This window comes from Bidens hawaiensis, unplaced genomic scaffold (genome assembly GCF_021521415.1).
Source record: "Bidens hawaiensis isolate Kalapana, Puna unplaced genomic scaffold, B.hawaiensis_p1.1 tig00053158_1, whole genome shotgun sequence".
Taxonomy (NCBI): Eukaryota; Viridiplantae; Streptophyta; class Magnoliopsida; order Asterales; family Asteraceae; genus Bidens; species Bidens hawaiensis.
The window spans coordinates 96,427-118,739 of NW_027499573.1; the positions used below are offsets into that span (position 1 = coordinate 96,427).

Below are 22,313 nucleotides of genomic sequence, written 5' to 3' on the forward strand. Positions count from 1 at the left end.
TCCAGTGGCAAACATCTTCAGTAGTTGTCTTTTCTTCATCAGTTAATTGTTTATTTTTATGTTAATTGTTTTTTTTATTTTTCATGTTATACAAATACGAATCGTAGTTTAGAATCCAAATCGCAAACGAAAAACGAAAAAAAAAAAATTACACTGTAACCGGTTGGAACCGGTTACGGTACAGGAACCGGGTTAGGAACCGGTAAGAACCGGTTAGATAGGTTAGGGGTCCGAGGGTGGGAGAACCGGTTCGGTTCCCTAACCGGTTCGAGCCTGGAACCGGTTTAATTGAGGGTTTTGAATATAGGAACCGGTTAGGAACCGGTTCCGGTTCCTAGTCCCAAACTATTTTGAACATGCCTAGGTGTGTCCATGCCTTTTGACTTTATAAGTCAAAAGGCTGCAGTCAAAGCATGTTGGCTGATAATTTTGAAATTGTCTGAAATGCCCTTGATGATTAGTTTGAAATCATTGATCATAAAAAATTTGATCTACTCACTTTGTGATAAACAGCAGCTAAAGTTGTAACCCCTCTAAACTTTGTGATCAAAATATTTTAGTTTTGACTCCAAATAGCCAACATGCCCTTTTTAGATGGCTTGTTTTCAACAAACAAAAATGAGTATCGCATTGTAACATCTTATACGAATAATAAAACAAACAAAAAGACAATATAATAAATCACGAGAGGATTAGTAAACTGACAAAAACGAGTATCGCATTGTAATATAACATTCAACAAAACACCCCGATTATAAATTTTGTCGGTATAATACATAACAATAATGTAAACTAACTACGAGCCTCAACCTCCTCCGGAGTTGACCTGCTTCAACAGGGGGTCACGGTTAATTGTATATGACAAAGGAAGGCAAATTATAGTTTTTTTTTTCTTTTTTTTAAAGAAGTTATAAGGAATTCGAACACCACCGTTATATAATTTTTGTTCCAGTTTACAAAGGCAGGGGGGGGGGGGGGTTACCAGGAATGAAACGATGTACTTGATTTGGTGGAAACACTCTTCTTCTATCGTATCAGTTGGCCATCCATCCGATTGTAAAGGAGGTTAGTATCGTATATTATGTATTATGTATTATTAATAATTAATTAATTAAGGGGGTGTTTGGTTGTTGAGGCATGACGAAGAAGAAATGCTATCCATTTGTTAGCAAGGAATACGACAAGGCTGTTGATAGAGTCCGGATGATGCTCAGAGCATTAATTTCTGGCAGAAGATGTGCTCCTTTGATGCTGCATCTGGCGTAATTAACAAACACCTACTTACTTACTTACTTAGGGTTTTTTTTACTCATGTTAGTGGAAGCCCTAATTATACACAAGCACCTTTTAATACTATAAACATTTTGAATCCTTTTTTTGTTCCAGATGGCACTCTGCTGCTACTTATGATGTGCATACCAAAACCGGAGGTCCTTTTGGCACCATGAGGTTTGAGGCTGAGCTAAGCCAACGCTGTCCTTGAAATCTCTGTTGACCTACTGGAGCCTGTTAAGAAACTGTTTCCCATAATATCATACGCTGATCTCCATCAGTTGGCTGGTGTCGTTGCTGTTGAAGTTTCCGGAGGTCCTCTTGTTCCCTTCCATCCCGGAAGGAAGGTTGGTTTTAGTTTTGTTCATTTTCTTTTAAAAGGTTATTTGAGGAGGATTAATGGCTGACAACATTTTGATGTTCATGTTCTATGCCTAATTCTAAATATTGCTTCAGGACAAAAAGGAGCCCCCAGTTGAAGGCCATCTTCCTAATAAAGCTAAGGGTTAGTTAGTGAATTTGTAGATGCTGCCTGGCTATTATTAGATTAGTTACTTTGTTCCTAAGTTATTATGATGTATTTCAGGAGGCAACCATTTGAGGGAAGTATTTGTCAACACCATGGGTCTTGATGACGTTGACATTGTCACACTTTCTGGTGGCTATACTCTGGTTTGTGTCGACACTACATTCTCCTTATTTCTATTTCAAGTGGTTTGAGCGAAATTTCTAATGTGGAAAGAAATTTATAGGGATCTGTTGACAAAGAGCGGAAATTTGGAGTTGGTGGAGAATGGATTCCCAAGGATATTGTCTTTGACAACAGCTACTTCATGTCAGTTTTAGTTTTATTCATGCAATTACTTTGTTGCAATTCTTAAATTGTAGTTGTAAACAGAGTCCTTCTTGCTGGTGAGAAAGCGGGTCACCTGCCACCACCTACCTACAAAGCTCTTCTTGATGACCCTGTGTTCCAACCCCTGGTTGATAGATATGCTGCTGTGAGTACAATTGCATTTTATGTATACAATTAATATACTCACATGCATACTCAATTGTTCGTGTTGTTCTGAATCAGGATGAGTATGCTTTTTTTGCTGACTATGCAGTTTCCCATATGAAACTCTCTGAATTGGGGTGAACATTCTAACTTTATTATTACTTTTAATTACAAAAATATATAATGGTGTTTGTGTTGAGGAATTGCGTTTATATGGTTACCAGATTTGCAGATGCATAAGGATTATAGGGAGGGGAGCTGCTACTGGATCTTTTGTGTTGAAATATGTTAATATTTTCGTTTTCTTGACTTGAGAATAAAATTACATAAAACAACATTGTGTAGCAAGTGGTTGCAGTTAATTGTCAGCTTTTGCTAATATAGTTTTGCTCCGTCACTTGTGATTATATTGTATTGTATCTGCCTTTATTTTTGAACCATACTTGCTATTTGCCACAAAGTATGATGGAAAGATTTTGCCCACCCGCATGGTCTGTATCTGCTTCGAAAAACGCCTAGAGGGGGCACTGTTTGTGGTGCTATCGATCTGATGTGGCGAGGGGCGTTACGCTATTACACATGCCCTTATGTAAGCATGACATTATGGGCCTTAGTTCTCATTTGCAGCTGTAGAAAGGTCAATTTTGCGATTGAGTCAAACCTTTTTACTCATTGGCAATTGGGTTGGGTGTTTCAGGTGTTGGTTGATATTTTCTATCTATTATTTAGGCCTGTGGTTGAGATTTGGGTAGAGGAGAAAGGTTTTTTGTGTGCGTGCTCGCAGAAAGAAATTTCTTAACCCAAGAATGATGGTGAATTTCCTGTTTATTGGCTATTTTAACCTGATGATGGTACCACTTAGATTATTAGCAAAAGATTGTATTGCAGCTGTAGAAAGGTCAAAGTCAACTTCTCAGTGTCAAAATTCAAAGGCTTTATAATGGATTTTGGTCAATGGCATATGGAATGATCAAAGAGTCAGCACAGGTTCAGAAATTGAAATGGATAATGGCTGGTCAAGTAAAGTCATGTCAGGTTAAATATTACATTGGAAAGTGAAAAGAATTGTTAGTGTGAATGGTAGGCTCTCAGCTGGATTTTATTAAAAAGTCAATACTGGAAAGTCAAAAGGTGTTATTACTTATTACTAGCAAAAGTCTTTTCTTCTATATAAAAAAGAGTTTGTTATTTGGGTTGGTCTCTCAAATCAATTGGGCCCAAGAGAAGTTGATATGTTATTATTCATTCCTTCCACTTGCATAATAATAATAGTAATAGTAATATTAATATTCAAAGCCTGAGTGAGACACATGTTTGAGCAAACTTTTTGGCATTGACATTCATTTAATAAATAACTAATTCCTTCAATTCCCCCAACAAAAGTGCAAATTTCACAATAATTAAAATCAAATGTTTGAGATCAAATAAGAAAATAACAAGTAGTTAACGCATTCATTTAATAATTAATAATATCATACTAACCTAGCATTCACTTGAATCTACTAAATTAGCGAGCTCAATTAACAAACAACTAATTAAAAATTGTAAGTGAACATATCTGCCCTGCAATTGCAAAATTCATCCTGATTTCCCCGTAGTTACAGATCCTTACGGCTTCTTCGGGTCCTGGCCCTGAACCTGTCGATTATCACATCCACGATATCATTATTAGCATTCACTAAGATCAATCTTCGTGAGTTTCGGTGAATGATACCGTAGGACAGTTCATGCTCGTCAAGATTACGGTTCATGGTTATCTTGATTATCGATTGCCGTCGCAGTAGTAACAACTAACAAGAGTAGAGTATATGCCAAACCCTTTATACTAGTTGGGCTGGGCTGTAAACTAGTGCACTGGGCCGTCCATAATTAATTGTAGTTATAATCCAATTTCCAATCTATTAATTCATTTTATTATATCTTAATTCTTATATAAATGCATCATCCCCAAGTCTCGTTTATATGCTTTTTTATTATCGATTTTGCCAATAACATGCTCGGCTCAACGATTTATCTAGGCCTAAATCAAAACGAGATCTTGCATCCCTTCATGACAATTGTGAAAAAAGATAAAACGCTTATTACAAGTCTCGAACTCTTAGACCTACAACTTAGCAACAACCAAGTCGGGCCGATCAGGTGTCTTATAGACAAATACATAATTTTGAGTTTACTTTACCCAATATAATAAATATCTATATATAATGTTTTTTCTTGAGACATTAATTAAGTGTGAGCCTAAAGTTCTTGTTTGATTTCACTAAACCATGGGCCGGCCCTGTGCTATAGCCATGCTTTGACTACGAGGCAAATAAAGTAATTTAAATTTTATTATAATAATTAAAAATATTTTCTAAGTTTGGGTAGTGATTTTAGCCACGAGTATCTTTATTAATGACTAATTCTTGCTTCTTACTTGATGCATGCGTAAGAAACCTGCCTCAGTGATATCTTTAGATCACGACTTGCCATGTTTTTTCCCGGTGACTGATCTGATTGGTTGGGCAACAATGACTTCTTCTTTCTACTGGTACTTCCTTCGTTTTTTCACTCAAGCTCATACCATCAATGATTCAATGTGGTTAAGGAAATCTCATTTAGGACGTAGTGTAATATGAGATGCTAATAATATAGGTTCTGTTCTCATTCCTTAGCCGGAAAGATATGTGGCCATGAAAGGCGAAGGGAGGCTGGAATGCCAAAATGCGTCTATTATTGAATTCACTCGACCCGACAATACCTGTATGGGGAACGCCTAGTGCTAAAGTCACTGAGTGGGTAAGTCGTCAATCCCTAAAACAGACAATTGGGTTACGGGCGGTCATTTTACTAGAGGTTTATAATCCATCCTTGCGTGATTCTTGTTGAATCATATACTCGAGGGGTGGATGCATGCCGGACGATTTGAAATTTTTAAGCAGACTCCCTATACATTAGATAGAAAATATGAATATATTAATACCTAAGATATTAAAAGACAATTGCATTAATCTTAAAAAGATTTTATTAAAGGTGACTATCTATATAGATGCCATTTTGTTGCATAAAACGTTCAACAAAAAATACTTACATAAAATGTTATACGCCTGCTATAAAACTATGGGTCTATGTCGTCCTATTTAGAACACTCACACGTTACTAAGGTTTTCTTGTGAAAAGTGTGCTAGCAGGGGCGGACCTAAGTGTAGTGGATAGGGGCCGGCCTGTGCAACAAAAAATAATTAGTACAATATATGCTTTAAGATCCCGATCGATCCTTGACACGACCTTCTTAGATCTTTGAAAAAACCACACTAGAAGATTTTGTGACTGAGATTCAGAGTTGGTGAGGCGAGTGTTGCCGGAATATTGTGCCGAAGTTGCAGGTTTACGACATTAAGGAAGAAGGATAAGAGTTTAAGAGAGAGAGAGAGAAATAATAATATAAAATGAAAAAAGAAGGCTTTTATGCTTCTATTAGAATATGTGTGCATAAAAATCTAATGATAGGTTTAGACAATTGAATTAAACTTTATAATTTTCATTTTAGTTTTTATTATAATTTTTATTCTAATTTTCTTTTCTTTTCCTTTGAACGTGGGTTTGTTTTTGTATATTTGTTTTTTGATTTATTACTATAATTACTTTCGTTTACCTTTTTTAGCTCATGTAATTGCATATATAGCTTTGATGTTTTTCGTTTAGTAAGTTTTTTTCATATCCTAACTCGTTCCCATAATATCATACGCTGATCTCTATCAGTTGGCTGGTGTCGTTGCTGTTGAAGTTTCCGGAGGTCCTCTTGTTCCCTTCCATCCCGGAAGGAAGGTTGGTTTTAGTTTTGTTCATTTTCTTTTAAAAGGTTATTTGAGGAGGATTAATGGCTGACAACATTTTGATGTTCATGTTCTATGCCTAATTATAAATATTGCTTCAGGACAAAAAGAGTAGAGTATATGCCAAACCCTTTATACTAGTTGGGCTGGGCTGTAAACTAGTGCACTGGGCCGTCCATAATTAATTGTAGTTATAATCCAATTTCCAATCTATTAATTCATTTTATTATATCTTAATTCTTATATAAATGCATCATCCCCGAAACACACAAGTCTCGTTTATATGCTTTTTTATTATCGATTTTGCCAATAACATGCTCGGCTCAACGATTTATCTAGGCCTAAATCAAAACGAGATCTTGCGTCCCTTCATGACAATTATGTAAAAAGATAAAACGCTTATTACAAGTCTCGAACTCTTAGACCTACAACTTAGCAACAACCAAGTCGGGCCGATCAGTCCATCTATACGGTAGTGGTGACGGTGAACGGCATTTCATGGTTGAAGACTCCATCTAGACGGTAGTGGTGACGGTGAACGACATTTCATGGTTGAAGAGATCGGGATTGATAGGAGGCGGCGTCGTCGACGAAAGGGTGGAGTGTGACAGCGCTGGTGGGAGGCGACTAGAGTGGGACAGGTGAGACACAATGATGAGTGTGAGGGCGCTAGTGGAAGGCGACAAGGGTGGGTAGGCGTTGGTTATGGGAGGGGATGACGATCAGCGGCGAGGGAGAAGTTGAGGATGCTAAAGTGAGTGGTGAGTGATGGATGCAAACCGACATCGATGTTTGATATATGGGTGAAAAGACTGTGTTGCCCCTCAAATTAGTATTGTTAATAACATTTTTTGACCAGAGAGACGCATTGGGTCCCGTCATAAAATCACAAAGATTCAACCAATTCATTTTCCTTTCGATGGCCGCAATATAGTCCCGCCACAAACCACAAGAGAGGCAAATTGTAATTAACTCCTAGAATAATGAAGTTTCGAATCCACATATAAGAATAAATGAGCCGGATTCATGTTGCTATGTTTAACTAAAAGAATTGTATTATCTAATTAAACAAGGTTGGCCTGTTTAATTAAACACATTGTGTTTGTGTGGGACCAATGAACACATTTAACTAAACATAATTTGACAATGTGCTCAATAAAATAGGTTTGTTTGAGACATTTAGATAAATGAGTTATGCATGTTTGATATAAAAAACCAACACATTCACTTAATAGAAATAGGTATGTCTGTAAGGCCCCGAACCCGGTAGTCCTACTTTAGCGTCGGATTTACTCATAAACACAGTTCTTAAAAATCAGAGTTAATTAAAACTTTCGCGGAATATAAAAACTTTCATAAAACATTTCAGCAATCCAAAACTTGCCTTAATTAAACATTCTTGTCTTTCAAAATAAACGTCATTTAACATTAAAACATCTTGAGTCTTCAGATGCCAGTCTCCTATTCGCCCACCATGTGCCCGCTCAAGCTAGCTGTCTCATTCTACTCACCTGCGTGCATACTAAAAGTCAGCTACGCTGAGTGAGTTCTAGTTAATCGGACGCCATACAATACATACACATACATACATATCCGAAGATACATATCCATACTTAATCCGTTACCCTACTACCATACATACATACATATCTACAATCACTAACCTCAGTCTACCGAGAGTACGTTCATAGTCCGCCGTCTATACCTGTACTCAAGATCGTGAACACGTAAAAGGTCCGCAGTCCTTACCTATGTTCACCAGTTATGGTACGTGCAAGGTCCGCAGTCCTTCCCTGTACCATCCTATATTGACAACACGTACAAGGTCCTCAGTCCTTCCCTATGTTGCATCCTAACCCATAGCACGTGCGAAGTACGCAGTCTTCCCCTATGCTACCAGAACACAAGTATAGCACGTATAAGGTCCACAGTCTTTTCCCGTGCTGACGCCTATCTATAATACGTATAAGGTCCACAGTCCTTATCTACGTTGGCGTCTATCACCTATAACCATAGCACGTACGAAGTCTGCAGTCTTCCCCTATGCTACCACAACACAAATATAGCACGTATAAGGTCCACAGTCCTTTCCTGTGCTGACACCTATCTACATTACGTATAAGGTCCGCAGTCCTTATTTACGTTGGCGTCTATCTCCTATAACACGTATAAGGCCCACCGTCCCTATCTACGTTTACATCTATCATCCACATCACGTATAAGGCCCGCAGTCCTTAACTACGCCATCCCCTGCCAAGTCTAGGTCCAACAGAGGTTAGAGGGATTCGCCATCCTAACTTAATACGTCGGACGTAGAACTCAAATACCATTTCTGTACCTGTACACACATACTTCACATATACTATAATTACATTGTACACTCTAGGCGTTCTTCACATAATTTTTCACTTAACAGTCATACCCCTTGTCGATACGTGCAATATCCGGAGATCGTTCATGCCCCGAAAAGTGTTCATTTGTAATGTTTATACATCTTCCATATATAATATTCATACCTTTATTTATAACCTGACAGTACGCGCAGTATCCGAAGATCGTTCGCGTACCGAAAAGCAATCAGTCATATCTATAACATATATCACATATGGCATACACTTATCACTTAGGATGAGTGTATTAACAACACATCGAGTATGCACACAACCCCGAAAACATAACAAGGAATGGGGCTAGAAACTCACCTGAATGCGGTTCCTTTCTCCGTTTATCGTGGTCCTCTCTTTAACTGTGCTCTGCTAGCTGTATATAGGTTACACGTATCAATACTCGTCCTATCGTATCAAAATTATTTCAACTTAGTGCTAAGTTAAACTCAGGTGAAGTTAAGCTTAGGTGAAGTTAACCTCAGGTGAAGTTAAACTCAGGTGAAGTTAACCTCAGGCGAAGTTAACCTCAGACGAAGTTAACCTCAGGCGAAGTTAACCTCAGGCGAAGTTAACCTCAGGCGAAGTTAACCTCAGGCGAAGTTAACCTCAGGCGAAGTTGCTGGCGAACTTGGCTGCAGGCGAATTTAGCCGCAGGCGAAGTTGCCTAGCAGCGGCCACTGTTCGCACTTCACACCGATAATCACCTCCGTTTTCACATGAAATCCCTTGGTATGATATTACCAACCCCATGAACATTTCCTATGATCGATATCGGGTAAAACTCGGCCCGGAAAAACATAAAGTTTGGACCTTTAAGCTAAAACCTTCAAAACTAGACCTAGGGTTCATTCTAAACGAGCTGCACCTGTTTGCAGGTCCATTAAGTTCGTTTTAGCATCAAGTTCGCAACTTTACGTTTCATTTATACCCGATCTAATCTCGTTCTAAGTTTGAAGACTAAACGTTTATAAAAACATTACCTTTAACGATAAATAACGTACCTTTACCCGTTTTTAGGTCACGGTTTAGATTGGTTATGAACTACGATCTTGTATCTTGATTGTATATCAAAGATTTAGGCTAGAATCGGTCTCGGATCTCCTCCTTCTCACGGCCGTAATAATGGTGTTTATGTGTGTGATTTGGGTGTGTAGAGATTATGGAAAGATGGAATGATAAGTTAGGGTTTTAGGATGGCTTAAGGGGGTATTTATACCCTTAAAGCCCACGGACCTAAGGCTCATCCCACCATCTTAATCTATATTAATTACCCAAGTCCATACTTCTTTCTATATTTAATATTAATTAAATATCAACACTCGCTTTTAAATCATGGACTTCTTTTATTTATTAATATAAAATTCGGGATGTTACAATGTCCTAAACCCGTTACATGTAACGATAGTAAGTAGGGTTCTTTTTTCTTAAACAACAGTTGTATTTTACCATCTATATCCCGGTAACCAACCATGTTTCTTAAATTTTTCATTCTCTAGTTACTAGTGAACGTTGAAGTTTCCGACTTTCATATAGCTATTGAACTATATTGTATACATTTTGGCTTTCATGTCGGTGTTAAAAAGGATAGAAATCACTTGTCTTTTAAATCTATCATTGCCACAAGATATTACAATCTCTCTTCTAACACATTTTCAAGTTTGATAGTTGCATATGATAAAAAAAAAAAAAGATCTTACAAAATCTTGTTAGTTGCTTTCGCTTACACCCCTTAGCTTCTTGTAGTCGTTTCAATGAGGATGGATACACATTACATCCAGTATAGGCTTCTAATGCCAAGGATTCTTCTTCACTACTGTTCTTGTTTTTGTGCTTGTTTTCTGCAAAATAATATATTTTATATCAATATCAGTCAAAAAAACACAAACGACACCAAAAAAAAACATGTTTATTATATATATACCGATTTAGATTTCTTTGTCTTCCCCCGAATCCTGTTCTTCTGAGTTTTTAGTTTATATATGCGAACCATCCAATGGTGAGTCGTGAACACCTACATACATACAATGATACAAACATACAGAACTCTGAGCATCGATATACACAAAAAGTAATTACAGTTTTGTTCTAACTCACCTCTTCAAAATGAGTTAGCTTAAAATGTTTTCTCCCAATTTCAGTCCCCCTTACGCGATCGTACCCTTTACCGCCATCAGTCTCCACAAACCTGGATTGAAGAGCAGAGATCAGGTAAAAAGAAGAAACAAATATAAGGCTCCAAAAACCAGCTTCAGTTAGGTAACTGTATTACCTGAAATATGATAGTTTGTACATGAGACTGTTTAGCATGGTTGGAGTAGCCTGAGAATCAATTCGATATTGACCATCTCTCTGTATATAACGACATGAATGCATAGAGTCAGCACTTCAAAAGCTGATGCATATAAAAAGTATCTATATATCCATCTATCTGTATACTTACGAGATAGTCAGGCTCCTTGATGTGTGGAAAGACGCCCCCTCCTATACGAACCATCCATAGGAACTTATTTATGTCATCACTAGAGTAGCCCACAACACCTGAGATGTGAAAAGATTATTATATTTCTTATTGTTATTATATTTCTTTTTTATGGTTTTAGATGTGTTAAAAAGAAAACCAACCTCCGAAAACAACAAGGACATATTTTACATCGAGGGAGTTGAAAATTTCCCAAGCAGCTTTCTCGGGTGATGACATGGCAGTACCAACAGTAGCAATATGTGTGTTGTTCCATGTGTTATTGTCAACTATAACTGTGCGGTTAGCCATTGCAGTTGTTTGGTAACCATAGTCCCACCAAGATGCAACCTGAAGATATATTAATTAATAAGTTGGTTAAAATCCTCCCACCTTACCATAGATATTATTTGAATAATATTAGTATTACACACAATAACTTACTTTATCATCTACATCAGTGTTATGGCTTAACCACGCATATGCCTCTCTGAAATCATCAAAAACATGAAGGCTGCCATCACGCCAATGAGAAGTAAGAACGATTGAAGGAGCTGAATATGCCTCTGCCGCAGCCCAAACACTATGGACCTACAAGAACATTTCTGATTCAGTTTACGTTTTGGAACTTGGAATAGGTCGTTTGCCCTTATTATTTAAACTGTTTCATTTCTTGAATAGGCAGCTATTAGCGTCATTCAGAAAGCCCGTGGTTCACTCGAAAAGGCAGCTATTAGCGTCATTCAGAAAGTCCGTGTCTCACTCGAAAAGGCAGCTATTAGGGTCATTTGAAAAGGCTCGTTTGTAAATGAGCCAAGCGGAGTCCAAGCCACAGATATAAAGATGAAGGATTTTAGATACTTATATTTTTGTATTCATATGCATATTACCACATAGAAGGCAGCTAGCAAAACAGCTAAGAACAGAGCAAACACAGATGCTTCAACAGGTAAAATTAGCGCTCTCTTTTCCGTCTCGATTTTCTTAACTGGCTTTTCAACATTCTCCTTTTCTTTCCTCTTGGTTTTCTTGGAAACCCGATCCTTCAACAAGTCTTCTTTTTTATCAGTCTCCGTCAATGGCGGACCCAGAATTTTTTGTCAATGGGGTCCCAATTTTTCCGGTTTACAAAATTTTTGGGTCGGTCGTTATTCGGGTCGGGTCGGGTCGGGTCGAGAGGAGGAACATAATAAAACACGAAAACATGGTGTCATCGGAAACGAGTAAGTAGAAAGAATATAGATTAGAAACTAGATAGAACATACACTTTTAATTCATTTTTATTTATACCCGAAAAACATAAGCGTAAGCTATATATATATGGTCTTACATGAATAACCAAGACATGAAAAACTAACTCTTACACAAATAAATGATTAATTATAATATACATACACAAGAAATAATTTAAGTATATGTAAAACTCATGTTGTCATTATATATGTTGCATGGTGATAATGGTTATATGGGATAAACTAAAGAAAAAACACAAATACCCTAACTAAATAACTAATATTGACTAGAATATTAAAAAAACAACAAAAACTGGGTATGGTGAGGCTTGAACCTGCAACCTCTCAAAGAAAAAACAAGGGACTTTCCACTAGACTAGTTCAGCCTTAATAGTATGGGTTCCAAGTATTAATTTCTATGGGGTCCTTATAAAATTTAATATATCGTCTCTAAGTAAATTTTAAAAAACATTGGTGTCCCGGGACCCCGATGGGAACTATGTGGGTCCGCCCCTGGTCTCCGTCACATTATCTTGCATAGCAACAGTATTAGCCAATACCATATCCCCTGCCTTAGAAATCAACATCAACAAAAAATAAATAAATCCATGAATAATTTTGTATCACAAAAATGCAACATTAGTACTAACATGAAATGCATAACATAATTTTGCGTGCCGAACATCGTTTTGCGTGCCACCGACCCGACAAATAACCTCGTAATCCGTGCCAAAACCCGGTGTTTCCTCGAAGTGCGTGCCACTCAAGAAACCCGACATTTCGTCTCGAAGTACGTGCACGACCCGGCAACACCCGAACGTTGTCTCGATTTGCGTGCCAAGAAGGGTTGATCAAGAACGCCTCGATAAACGTGCATATAGAGTAGAAGTGCTGCCCATATAAACTTAGGAATATCTGAACTCCGATTACCCGTTCGAGGTAAGGGGTTCGGCCTAAGTTATTATTTTATTATTATAAATGGCTTAGACCATAGTCGGAGGTATAGCCGAACCTTGATTTCGATTAAGAATCATATAACATATCTTAAGTGAGGGTTATAGTTAAAATAGTATTTCTTTATTATTAAGAAATATGATATTCAAAGAATAAAGTTTGATTAATGTTTCTTCTTGAAAAAGGAACTCAATCTAGACGTTTCTTCTTGAAGAAGAAACGTAGCATATGATTGATAAATAAAGAAAGGGACTAAAGGTACAAGTATTTTATAAACAAATGTTTTTTATCAAGGTTAAAGCTATACGAAACAGACTAAAGGTCTGAAGCTAGATTGTTGATCTAGTTATTTATACAAATGTTATTCTCGTACTATAGGTCCGAGGTAGCAAAACAAGAAGAAGGAAACAGAAAACAGGAATCAGTAACAGAAACTGATTATAAACAGAAAAGGTGAATACGCCCCAAACCTTTTATAATGAGTCTGAATGTTTGCATAGGATTTATGAATCCTTAAAACTTTGTGTACAATAATAAGAAATTGACACTCTGATTAAGAGTATACATGTGTCTGGATCCAAACATACATGGTGACTCGGCATTTCCCCGAGGCCATGAATATCATCAACATGCCTCTGAAAGTCTACGGGACTGTTCAGAGAAATGATATTGTGTATATAATTAATTGTACATGGTACTTAGGGTAATTTGATCCCAATTTAGTTGGGTGCCTAATGAGTAGTCACAAAGGTATTATTGTTGGTTTCACAAAGATATTGAAAAGAGATTTTAGAGTCAGCGTTATTCACCAGCTTTGTGCTGACGTATTTTCCCCCCATGTTACAGGGAAACAAGAAAGGTTAGAACAGACAAGCAAGAAGGAATAGAAGATTGGAGTTATAGTCATTAGATGCTATCTGATGACTCAGATATTTTATTTGAAAATATTATAAAAGAGTTATGTTTTATAAAGAAACATATTTAAAATATCAAACGGGTATTTAAACCCGAGTTTTTAATAATAAGTTTTCAATATGATTTTAATAAAGACTTCCTCTGGAATAAAACCCGTAACTCTGATTTATTTACAAAACAGATACCAACTTGTGGTCACACGCCTAGGCCCTAAAGTGGGGTGTGACAATGATCTTACGAGCAAGCTTGTTCTTCAATGGTCCATTCAACTCCTTACTAGGAAATAGCGAACAAATCGATAAAAAAATCTGGGCTATGATGCCACTGTTGGTAATCAGCGAACAAATCACACAATTGGCAATTCAATTGAATATAACAAGACCAACGATTGAATGATGAACAAAGAAAATTCTTGAATATTAATTCTGAGCATGCGATTGTTTATATTGAAAATACGTAAGTTAAATTGTCTGACATCATCTCTATTTATAGACTAAATAATTACATATTAACCCGACTAAATACAATAATTACAATAACCGCTATACTTAATATAAATATTAATAAGTTTAGTTTATATACTAATATTAGTAAGCTCATCCCAAACATGTCGGGTATTTGTCATGTCACCTGTCGATATGTGTTATACACGTGGGTTTTGAGTATTTTAAGATACCCGGGTTTGTATCCTTACATATACGGAAAATTGTTACTTGTTGATATCATGTTCAATTGTCGGCACACAAAATTGTCTTTGCTATAAGAAGGGGATCAAGTAAAGATTTGTTGAAGTTCAATAAAAGTACCAACCTAACGACCACATCTCATCAGCTAACCTCCAACTATTACAACCATGTTCGTAACAAACACTTGGATCGGATGCGCCAGTGATCCAATGTCACATCAGCCCAAATTTCTACATATATGTTATGTTAACACAAACAATAAGCATAACAACAAACAATCATAAAATAACTTCATATGTTTCTTTAGAAAAGCAAAATCACCATATCCCTTTTCATTTCTATACATATTAGCAAAAAGTCACATATAGATATGATCCCATATCACTTCATAATACCACTCCGGAGAAAAAGAAAAAAAAAACCACAAAAAATTTTAAATTAATTCAAGAACCACTCGAAGCTGTGCTCGGATCTGCTGATGATCATATTCTGTACACACTTACAGTTACAACCATAAACACAATAATCAATCTCAAAGCTTTTTCGGAAGATCATAATTTTTCTTCAGAAAAGTGGTGGCTGCCTTATCGTTACGATGACACAACACTCTCAAGATCGTGTTTGGTTCATTCGGGCCCCACTGGTCGGTTGTTGAAGGCAAAGGAAGCCTTGACTTGTTAGATGAACTTTGAACGTCAGTCAACATTAAAGATTTAAACTTCTCAATAAGGCTACAAGTGTCAATTGAGAAAAGTGGTAGCACACCTTTTACAATGACTGCATGTTTTCCTATCAATTCACGCGGCAACCCATCACCATTTGACCAAAACAAATCCATCAGAAACTTAAAATCTTCTTGTATGATTGATGAGTCATCGATAGTGAAATTACGAGATGGCCCTCCTGCAAGCAAAACCAACAAGAACCCTTCAAATGAAGCTCTCATTATGTTTGTGATCAAACGCGTTCTAACTGTGTTATCTTGAACCGTTTCTGCTACAACTTCAAGATTTTGTTCCAGCTCTTGCAAAAAGGGCTCAATTCTTGATGATGACGTGTCGTTGACGTATAAATTGTCCCAAAATACATGCTTTAATTCTTCAAATATGATTTTATATGCGGTTGCTTCACATACTTGTTGAATTGCTTCTACACAAGAAGCTAAAGATAGTTCAAAGTTTTTTCTCGAGGAGCTTACGATACTGCCATCACGAATCCCAATGCATTTTAAGTGAGCAATTGTTCGTTTTTCTAATGATTCTAAATCTTTTCTGATGTGATGAAACGTATTTACCCGAACACATAACTGTGGTATATCATAGGGGTCGTTGTCATCAATAGTGTTTAGTTGAGATTTTCTTCTTTGAAGTGTTTGTGATCGGTCTTTTTTCTTGAATACACCGTTTAGCTTTGACCCGCCTTTGCATCGGGTCAAAGGCGGCAATATTGGAAGAAAAGAGCTTCGAGATCCTGTATTTAAGAAGAAAATAGTAAGTCAGTTTTCAAAAAAATAAAGAGAAATGGATTATCATAATTATTAGAGGTGACAAACAACCCGTTTAACGCGCTTCATTTTTAGCTAAGGTTTTTGATTTTACCCGGATCAAGTATAGCCCATTTGACATGTTTACTTACAAACGGGCTGATTCGTGTTATGCTTGATTTCTAATAGGTCAAATCAGCAGCTTAAGCTAAATAGAGAACCAAGTCAAACGGGTTGAAATTGCCGGCCCTAGGTGCAATTTTAATTCGCAAAACCTCCTAAAGCATTTTATTCAAAGTACTCCCTCCGTCCCTCTACAAGTGTCATAGTTTGAAAAACACAAATTTTAAGAAAGTTTGAATGATTGTACTTTTTGATTAACAAATGACTATAATGCCCTTAATATATATATATATAAAGACAAAATTTAAGAAAGTTCGAATGATTGATTTGTGTAAGGGTAAACTTGGAAATTAGTTAATAAATTTTGAAAGTGGACATTTGTAATGGGACAAACTAAAAAGGAAATATAAACACTTTCAAAGGGACGGAGGGAGTACCATTTATTACTATTATTATAGAAGCTGACAAACAGCCCATTTGACCCAGTTCATTTTTAGCTAGAGCTTCTGATTTTACCTATTTGACCCATTAGAGATCAAGCATTAAAGAACCGGGTCAAACGGGTTGAAAGTCGCCCTGTGTAATTTTTATTCACAAAACTTCCTAAATAATTATATTCATAACATTAAAATTATAATAATAATTATTATTGTCATCATATTTGACACTAATTATAAACAAAAATCCAAATGTTCCAAAAGAAAAAGGCGCCTTATGAGTCAGCCCGGCCCATTTTAACCAATTACACAGCCTACCTGTTTTTTAACCTCTAGATTATTAATAATTAACAAGTCTATATTACACTTACCAGTACCGGATTGTGCCTTTAATATGTAATCTCGAAGGCATGCATCTAGACTGCTCATTAACTCAGGAAGCAAATCGGGATGCATTGGTATTGGTAATAAAAAGAACGCTTCCAAAGTTTCATCAATAGTTCTTAAAACCTCCACAGCCGAAGGAGCAAACCGTTCTCTATTTACTTTCGGGTTCCACACCTATAATTGCAGATAAGTGATTAAACGCCTAGAAAATACTCGTGTAGTGATCATTAATAAGTAACAATATACACTTGAGATCCCAAATTAAATGAGTTAACAACCTATCTTTTAAATACAGTTACACAAGTCAGGCTACTAGATATAAACATGCTTTTAATATCTTATTATTGGTTAAGTATTATATTTAACTTCAGCATAGGATTTTTTAACTTCAAACAACTAGCACTCCATCTACAGAATGGAAGTCTTTGATAAATGGTTTAAATACTTGAAATACGCCTTTGTAAAATGAAAATCAGAAAACTAGTGGACCACAATAATCTCCTGTAACAGCATTGGTGATCAAATTAAAAATTTTGAAAGATCTCTTTGCAAAAGCGGAAATGTTACTTCTTTTTTTGTTCTAAAAATGTAATATATAGCTTTTGAAATTTATTTAAAAACAGTCTTAAAAAAATAGCCCATATACCACCATCTACCTATACTATTAAAGCAAATGTAATTCAATTAGACCCTCCACATAGGCGGCCAAGTGTCCAAGTTTCCATTTTCACAATTTTCCTTTCATGAATGATAAAATGAAAAATATGTTGTTGATGGGAATCGAACCAACTACCTTGCTTTTAAAATGTTTTGGACTTACCAACTCAACTAGGATGAATTGATGTTAGCTTTCTATTTTTCTAAATTGGTATAGATTCACAACCTTCCATTTTGATTTCTTTTAAAATCAAATGCAAATTATTCTTACTAATCTATGTATTCTTGAAATTTTTTATATCTTATGAATCCATAAAATACGTTATTATGTATATTATCAGATTTAACGTTTTGTTTTATTTTTTAACCACCCGTGTATCACACGGGCTCTATCCTAGTTGTTTTGAATAAAGAAACGGCACACAACATACTAAAACAAAGGGTGAAAAGCATACCTCTTGCTGCAAATTTCTATCAACCCATTCTTCAAGTCTATTAACTCGGGTTTTTATCCAAGATTTGACCAAATCTACTATAACTGCTTCGGCTTCATAAGGAGTCATCTCTTGAATTATTGACTTTCCACCATCATCACTGTTGACTGAGTCTTCAACCGCCATTTGTACCAAATCTTTTTCCAACTTATCAGCTGCTATCAACACTAGTATAACATCACGAGTCAACTCTTTGATCCCTGAAACAAATTTTTGAACTTCTTGTCCAAAGCAAGAATGTAGAGTTGCAACCGCTACACCAACTGCAAGGGGGTGCCATCTTTGTAGTATTGGACTGTAAAACTCCTTTTCATTAAATGCCAGGTCAGTAATATCTTGTGCAAGAGTACATAGTGCTGGAAGATGGTTTAGTTGACTTTTTGCTGACTTCCGGTTTATGCGGATTTTCCCGCTTTCCTGTATTAAAGAAATTGAATTAAATAATGTAATCATGAGTTGGTGGTGTTCTATCTCAAACAGATCATACTAGCTAAAAGGGAGCGGGTCAAATGGTTTGAGGTCTTCTGATGCAGAGCATCCGGTCCATTAGATTGGCCCGGCCCAAATAATTATTATAATTTATAAATAGGGTTGTTAGGTCTTTTGTTTAGTTAGTTGATTGATTTTAATAGAGATTTTGTAAGCTTTAAGCTTTGCTAACCGAATCATTCGGTTCGAAACGTTTGAATGAAATCATTGTGTGCTTGAGCCATTTGATTGCTAGTCGAAACTGCATCATCTTCTAAGGTCTAATTTCCGTTCATTCAGGGTCATCAACCTGCCCAATTTTATTCATAGATTTAAGATTATTATTTAATAATAAAAATACATTCAGTGTGTCCAGCAATGAATCAACACGTGTTTCTTTAACGACGCATCAGCGTGCTTTTTTTGCTCACATAATTTCCTTTGACACATGGCGTCTCCCGGTGGCTTCCTACAATTTTTAGTAGAGGTGGCAATGTGAGTGGGTTGGGTTGGATTTGGGTGATGGGTCAGGATGGATTTTTAAAATAGAGGGTTAGGATGGATATGGGTCAAAATGGGTAAAGCAAACCCATCTTGACCCAAGTTAAGGTTGACATACAAAGGGTTTTAAAAACCCCTTAAAAAAATATTCAAAAAAACTATTAAAAAAATAATAACTCAAAATATAAATAAAAAATGCAAAATGTAAAATAACTAAAAATTTCCCCCCGTCATCCTCGTTCATAAAAAAAAACTCGTTTTGTACCGATTCATGTTCGAGTTTTTCGGGGTTTTTTTCGGTTCGTTTTTTTTTTCATTTCGGTCGGTTTCGGTATTTGCTCGGTTTCGATTTCTCAGTTTTTTCGCTTTCAGTGTTGTTTTGTTTTAGTCAGTTTTTTCGGTTTCGTTTCGTTTTTTTTTTCGTTTCGTTTCGATTCATTTTGTTTTATTTTAGTCGGTTACGTTTCAGTTTTTTTGTTTCGTTTTGCTAAGCTTTTTGATTGCATTTCGCTTTTCTTTGTTTCGTTTTGGTCAGTTTTTCGGTGTTATATCGGTTTTTTTGTATCGTTTTGGTCGTTTTTCTATTTCGGTTTCGTTTCGATTCAGTTTTTTTGTTTCGTTTTAGTCGACTCTGTGTTTTTGATTCGTTTTGATCCGGTTTCTAAATTGCATTTAGTTTTTTTTATGTTTTCTTTTGGTCAGTTTTTCAGTTTCAATTCAGTTTTTTTGTTTCGTTTCGGTTGTTTTTTATTTTAGTTTCGTTTCGGTCGTTTTTCTATTTCAGTTCAGTTTCGTTTCGTTTCGTTTTTTTGTTTCATTTTAGTCGGTTCAGTGTTTTTGTTTTGGTCAGCTTTTCAGTTGCATTTCGCTTTTTTTTTTGTTTCATTTTGGTCATTTTTCTATTCCGGTTCAGTTTCGTTTTGGTTTTTTTGTTTCGTTTTGATCGTTTTTCTATTTCGGTTCAGTTTCGTTTCGATTTTTTTGTTTCGTTTTGGTCGTTTTTCTATTTCAGTTCAGTTCCGTTTCGTTTTTTTTTGTTTCGTTTTGGTCGGTTAGGTGTTTTTGTTTTGTTTTGGTCAACTTTTCATTTTCGCTTTTTTTTGTTTCGTTTTGGTCAACTTTTCGGTTTCATATCGGTTTATTTGTTTCGTTTTGTTCATTTTTCTATTTCGATTCAGTTTTGTTTCGGTTCAGCCGATTCGGTGTTTTTGTTTAGTTTTGGTTAGCTTTTCGGTTGCATTTCGGTTTGGTCAGTTTTTCTGTTTCATTCCGGTTTTTTGTGTTTCGTTTTGGTCGTTTTTCTATTTCGGTTCAGTTTTGTTTTTGTTTATTTGTTTCGTTTTAGTCGGCTCGAGATTTTTGTTTCGTTTTGATCGTATTTTGGGTTTCGGATGAGTTTTGTTTCGCACGTGATAGTTTGGGTATTTTGAATTAGATAAATTTTGGATAACTTGGATATTTTGTTTTGCCCCATTTTAACCTATAAATGAAAGTCACTTGTATATTTCCAACCCATCCTGACCCACTTGAAGAATTTTTATGATCCATCCTAACCCATTTTACTTTTAAAGTTTATCCATCTTGACCCAAATCAATCCATTTGGGTTGAGTTTGCCACCCTTACTTTTTAGGTATAGTTTCCTATTTAGCATAGCCCTACCCTATGTGTGTGTGCATGTATATGTATATCTTGGAACACAAGCATTGACAAGTTATGCGAACCAGAATGACATAAATGAATAGAACTTAATGAATATACTCTTTGTTAAGTTAACCACATTTTACATTATAGTTTATCTAAGTTAAAAACCTAATTAATAGAAAAGTACGAACTTGCCTGACCAAACGCCTTGCGCATTGACGACCTGATATAAATATCAACTTTAGCATTCGCAACATCAATGCTATTCTTTCTACCATTCTGATGAGGATTTTCTTCAACCAATATGATGGATGCAGACAAACCAAGAGAGAGAATGCTTTGCATTAAGTCAATACTACCCCTGTAAAACGACTCATGGTAAGCCAAAAGCCCTCTTTCGGCCCACTCTAACATTGACTTGATGGCTAAACACAAAACTTTGGAATACCCCGAATACAAAGTTGACTTTGCATCCTTTTTGACTTGTTGCAGTAAATTATCCGCAGCAAAAAGGAAATCATTCTCAACTTGACCCGTTGACACATAATGGTTAAACAAAACCCACGAAAAACAAAGATTATGCAACTTCTTATCAACTCCCAAAATGCCCCAAGTCTTTTTTACAAGCTCCAGCACCTCATCAACCTCTTCGATCATCGATGTCGGCTCTTCAACATCAAAGAGAGCTTCTAGAAGAACTTGATACAGCCGAAGATTCAGGGGCCCCCCATCGGCAGTTGAGCGACAAGCAAGCTGCATTGTAATGTTCCTTAAAGTTTGAACGGTCTCACTATGCCTTCCCGTCTCAATGGGTTGTTCACGGATGATCTGGCGCAGTTGTTGAGCCGTCGGGTCTTTCTGGTCAAGGGGTAGTTTGGGGTGGAGTAACAGACCAGCCTCGAGGTTTCTTTTCTGCCATGCCTCAGGAAATCAGAAGATTTCAATTGATGTAGAAGCTCTACCGGTAAAACAATCGACTCAATTCGCCTGCCGAGCTGTAAATTGAAAAGAAAAGATTATGATTTTGCTTAAAAATTCAGAAAAACCTAGTCATAAAAATTGAAAATATATGACCTGTCCCGCAGCAATCCGCAACAAAATAAACAAAATAAATGGGAATAACAAAATAAAATAAAAAATAATTGGAAATATGATTCTTGCTTTAATTTGAAGAATGAATGATATGATGATGTATGGGTTGAATGAATAAAGCTTGAATGAATTGCTTTACAGTTTCAGATGATGACAAGACTGTTGGAAAGAGTAAACCAAACCTACCTTTCTTTTTGTTTTTGATTAATTCGTCTATTTCGATGTCCACGCGTCTGTCTGGTTGTGGGTTTCAACCACGGGCCTACCGCTCCACTATCAGGGGTTATGCGTCACGTGGCGCCCAATTATG

General features: G+C 36.3%; 1 protein-coding gene and 2 pseudogenes across 3 annotated transcripts; 1 reads left to right on the forward strand and 2 right to left on the reverse strand.

The window, feature by feature from the left end:
- Nucleotides 1-986: 986 nt before the first annotated feature.
- On the forward strand, nucleotides 987-2,732 carry LOC143599976 (L-ascorbate peroxidase 1, cytosolic-like; annotated as a pseudogene). The gene is made up of 9 exons (XR_013147393.1): nucleotides 987-1,065; nucleotides 1,136-1,262; nucleotides 1,387-1,619; nucleotides 1,729-1,777; nucleotides 1,859-1,944; nucleotides 2,025-2,107; nucleotides 2,171-2,273; nucleotides 2,351-2,409; nucleotides 2,497-2,732. The product of XR_013147393.1 is annotated as an L-ascorbate peroxidase 1, cytosolic-like (transcript).
- Nucleotides 2,733-10,062: 7,330 nt separating this feature from the next.
- Nucleotides 10,063-12,017, reverse strand: LOC143599974 (dolichyl-diphosphooligosaccharide--protein glycosyltransferase subunit STT3A-like; the record flags this gene model as incomplete). The annotated part of the gene is made up of 8 exons (XM_077077791.1): nucleotides 10,063-10,312; nucleotides 10,396-10,485; nucleotides 10,569-10,659; nucleotides 10,744-10,823; nucleotides 10,915-11,012; nucleotides 11,097-11,283; nucleotides 11,377-11,523; nucleotides 11,823-12,017. Coding segments are annotated over 8 exons (939 nt in total), but the record flags the coding sequence as incomplete, so codon positions are not given.
- Nucleotides 12,018-14,961: 2,944 nt separating this feature from the next.
- LOC143599975 (protein unc-13 homolog) lies at nucleotides 14,962-21,906 on the reverse strand (annotated as a pseudogene). The gene is made up of 4 exons (XR_013147392.1): nucleotides 21,107-21,906; nucleotides 18,262-18,717; nucleotides 17,134-17,323; nucleotides 14,962-16,189 (listed from the first exon to the last, which is right to left on the reverse strand). The product of XR_013147392.1 is annotated as a protein unc-13 homolog (transcript).
- Nucleotides 21,907-22,313: the final 407 nt, after the last annotated feature.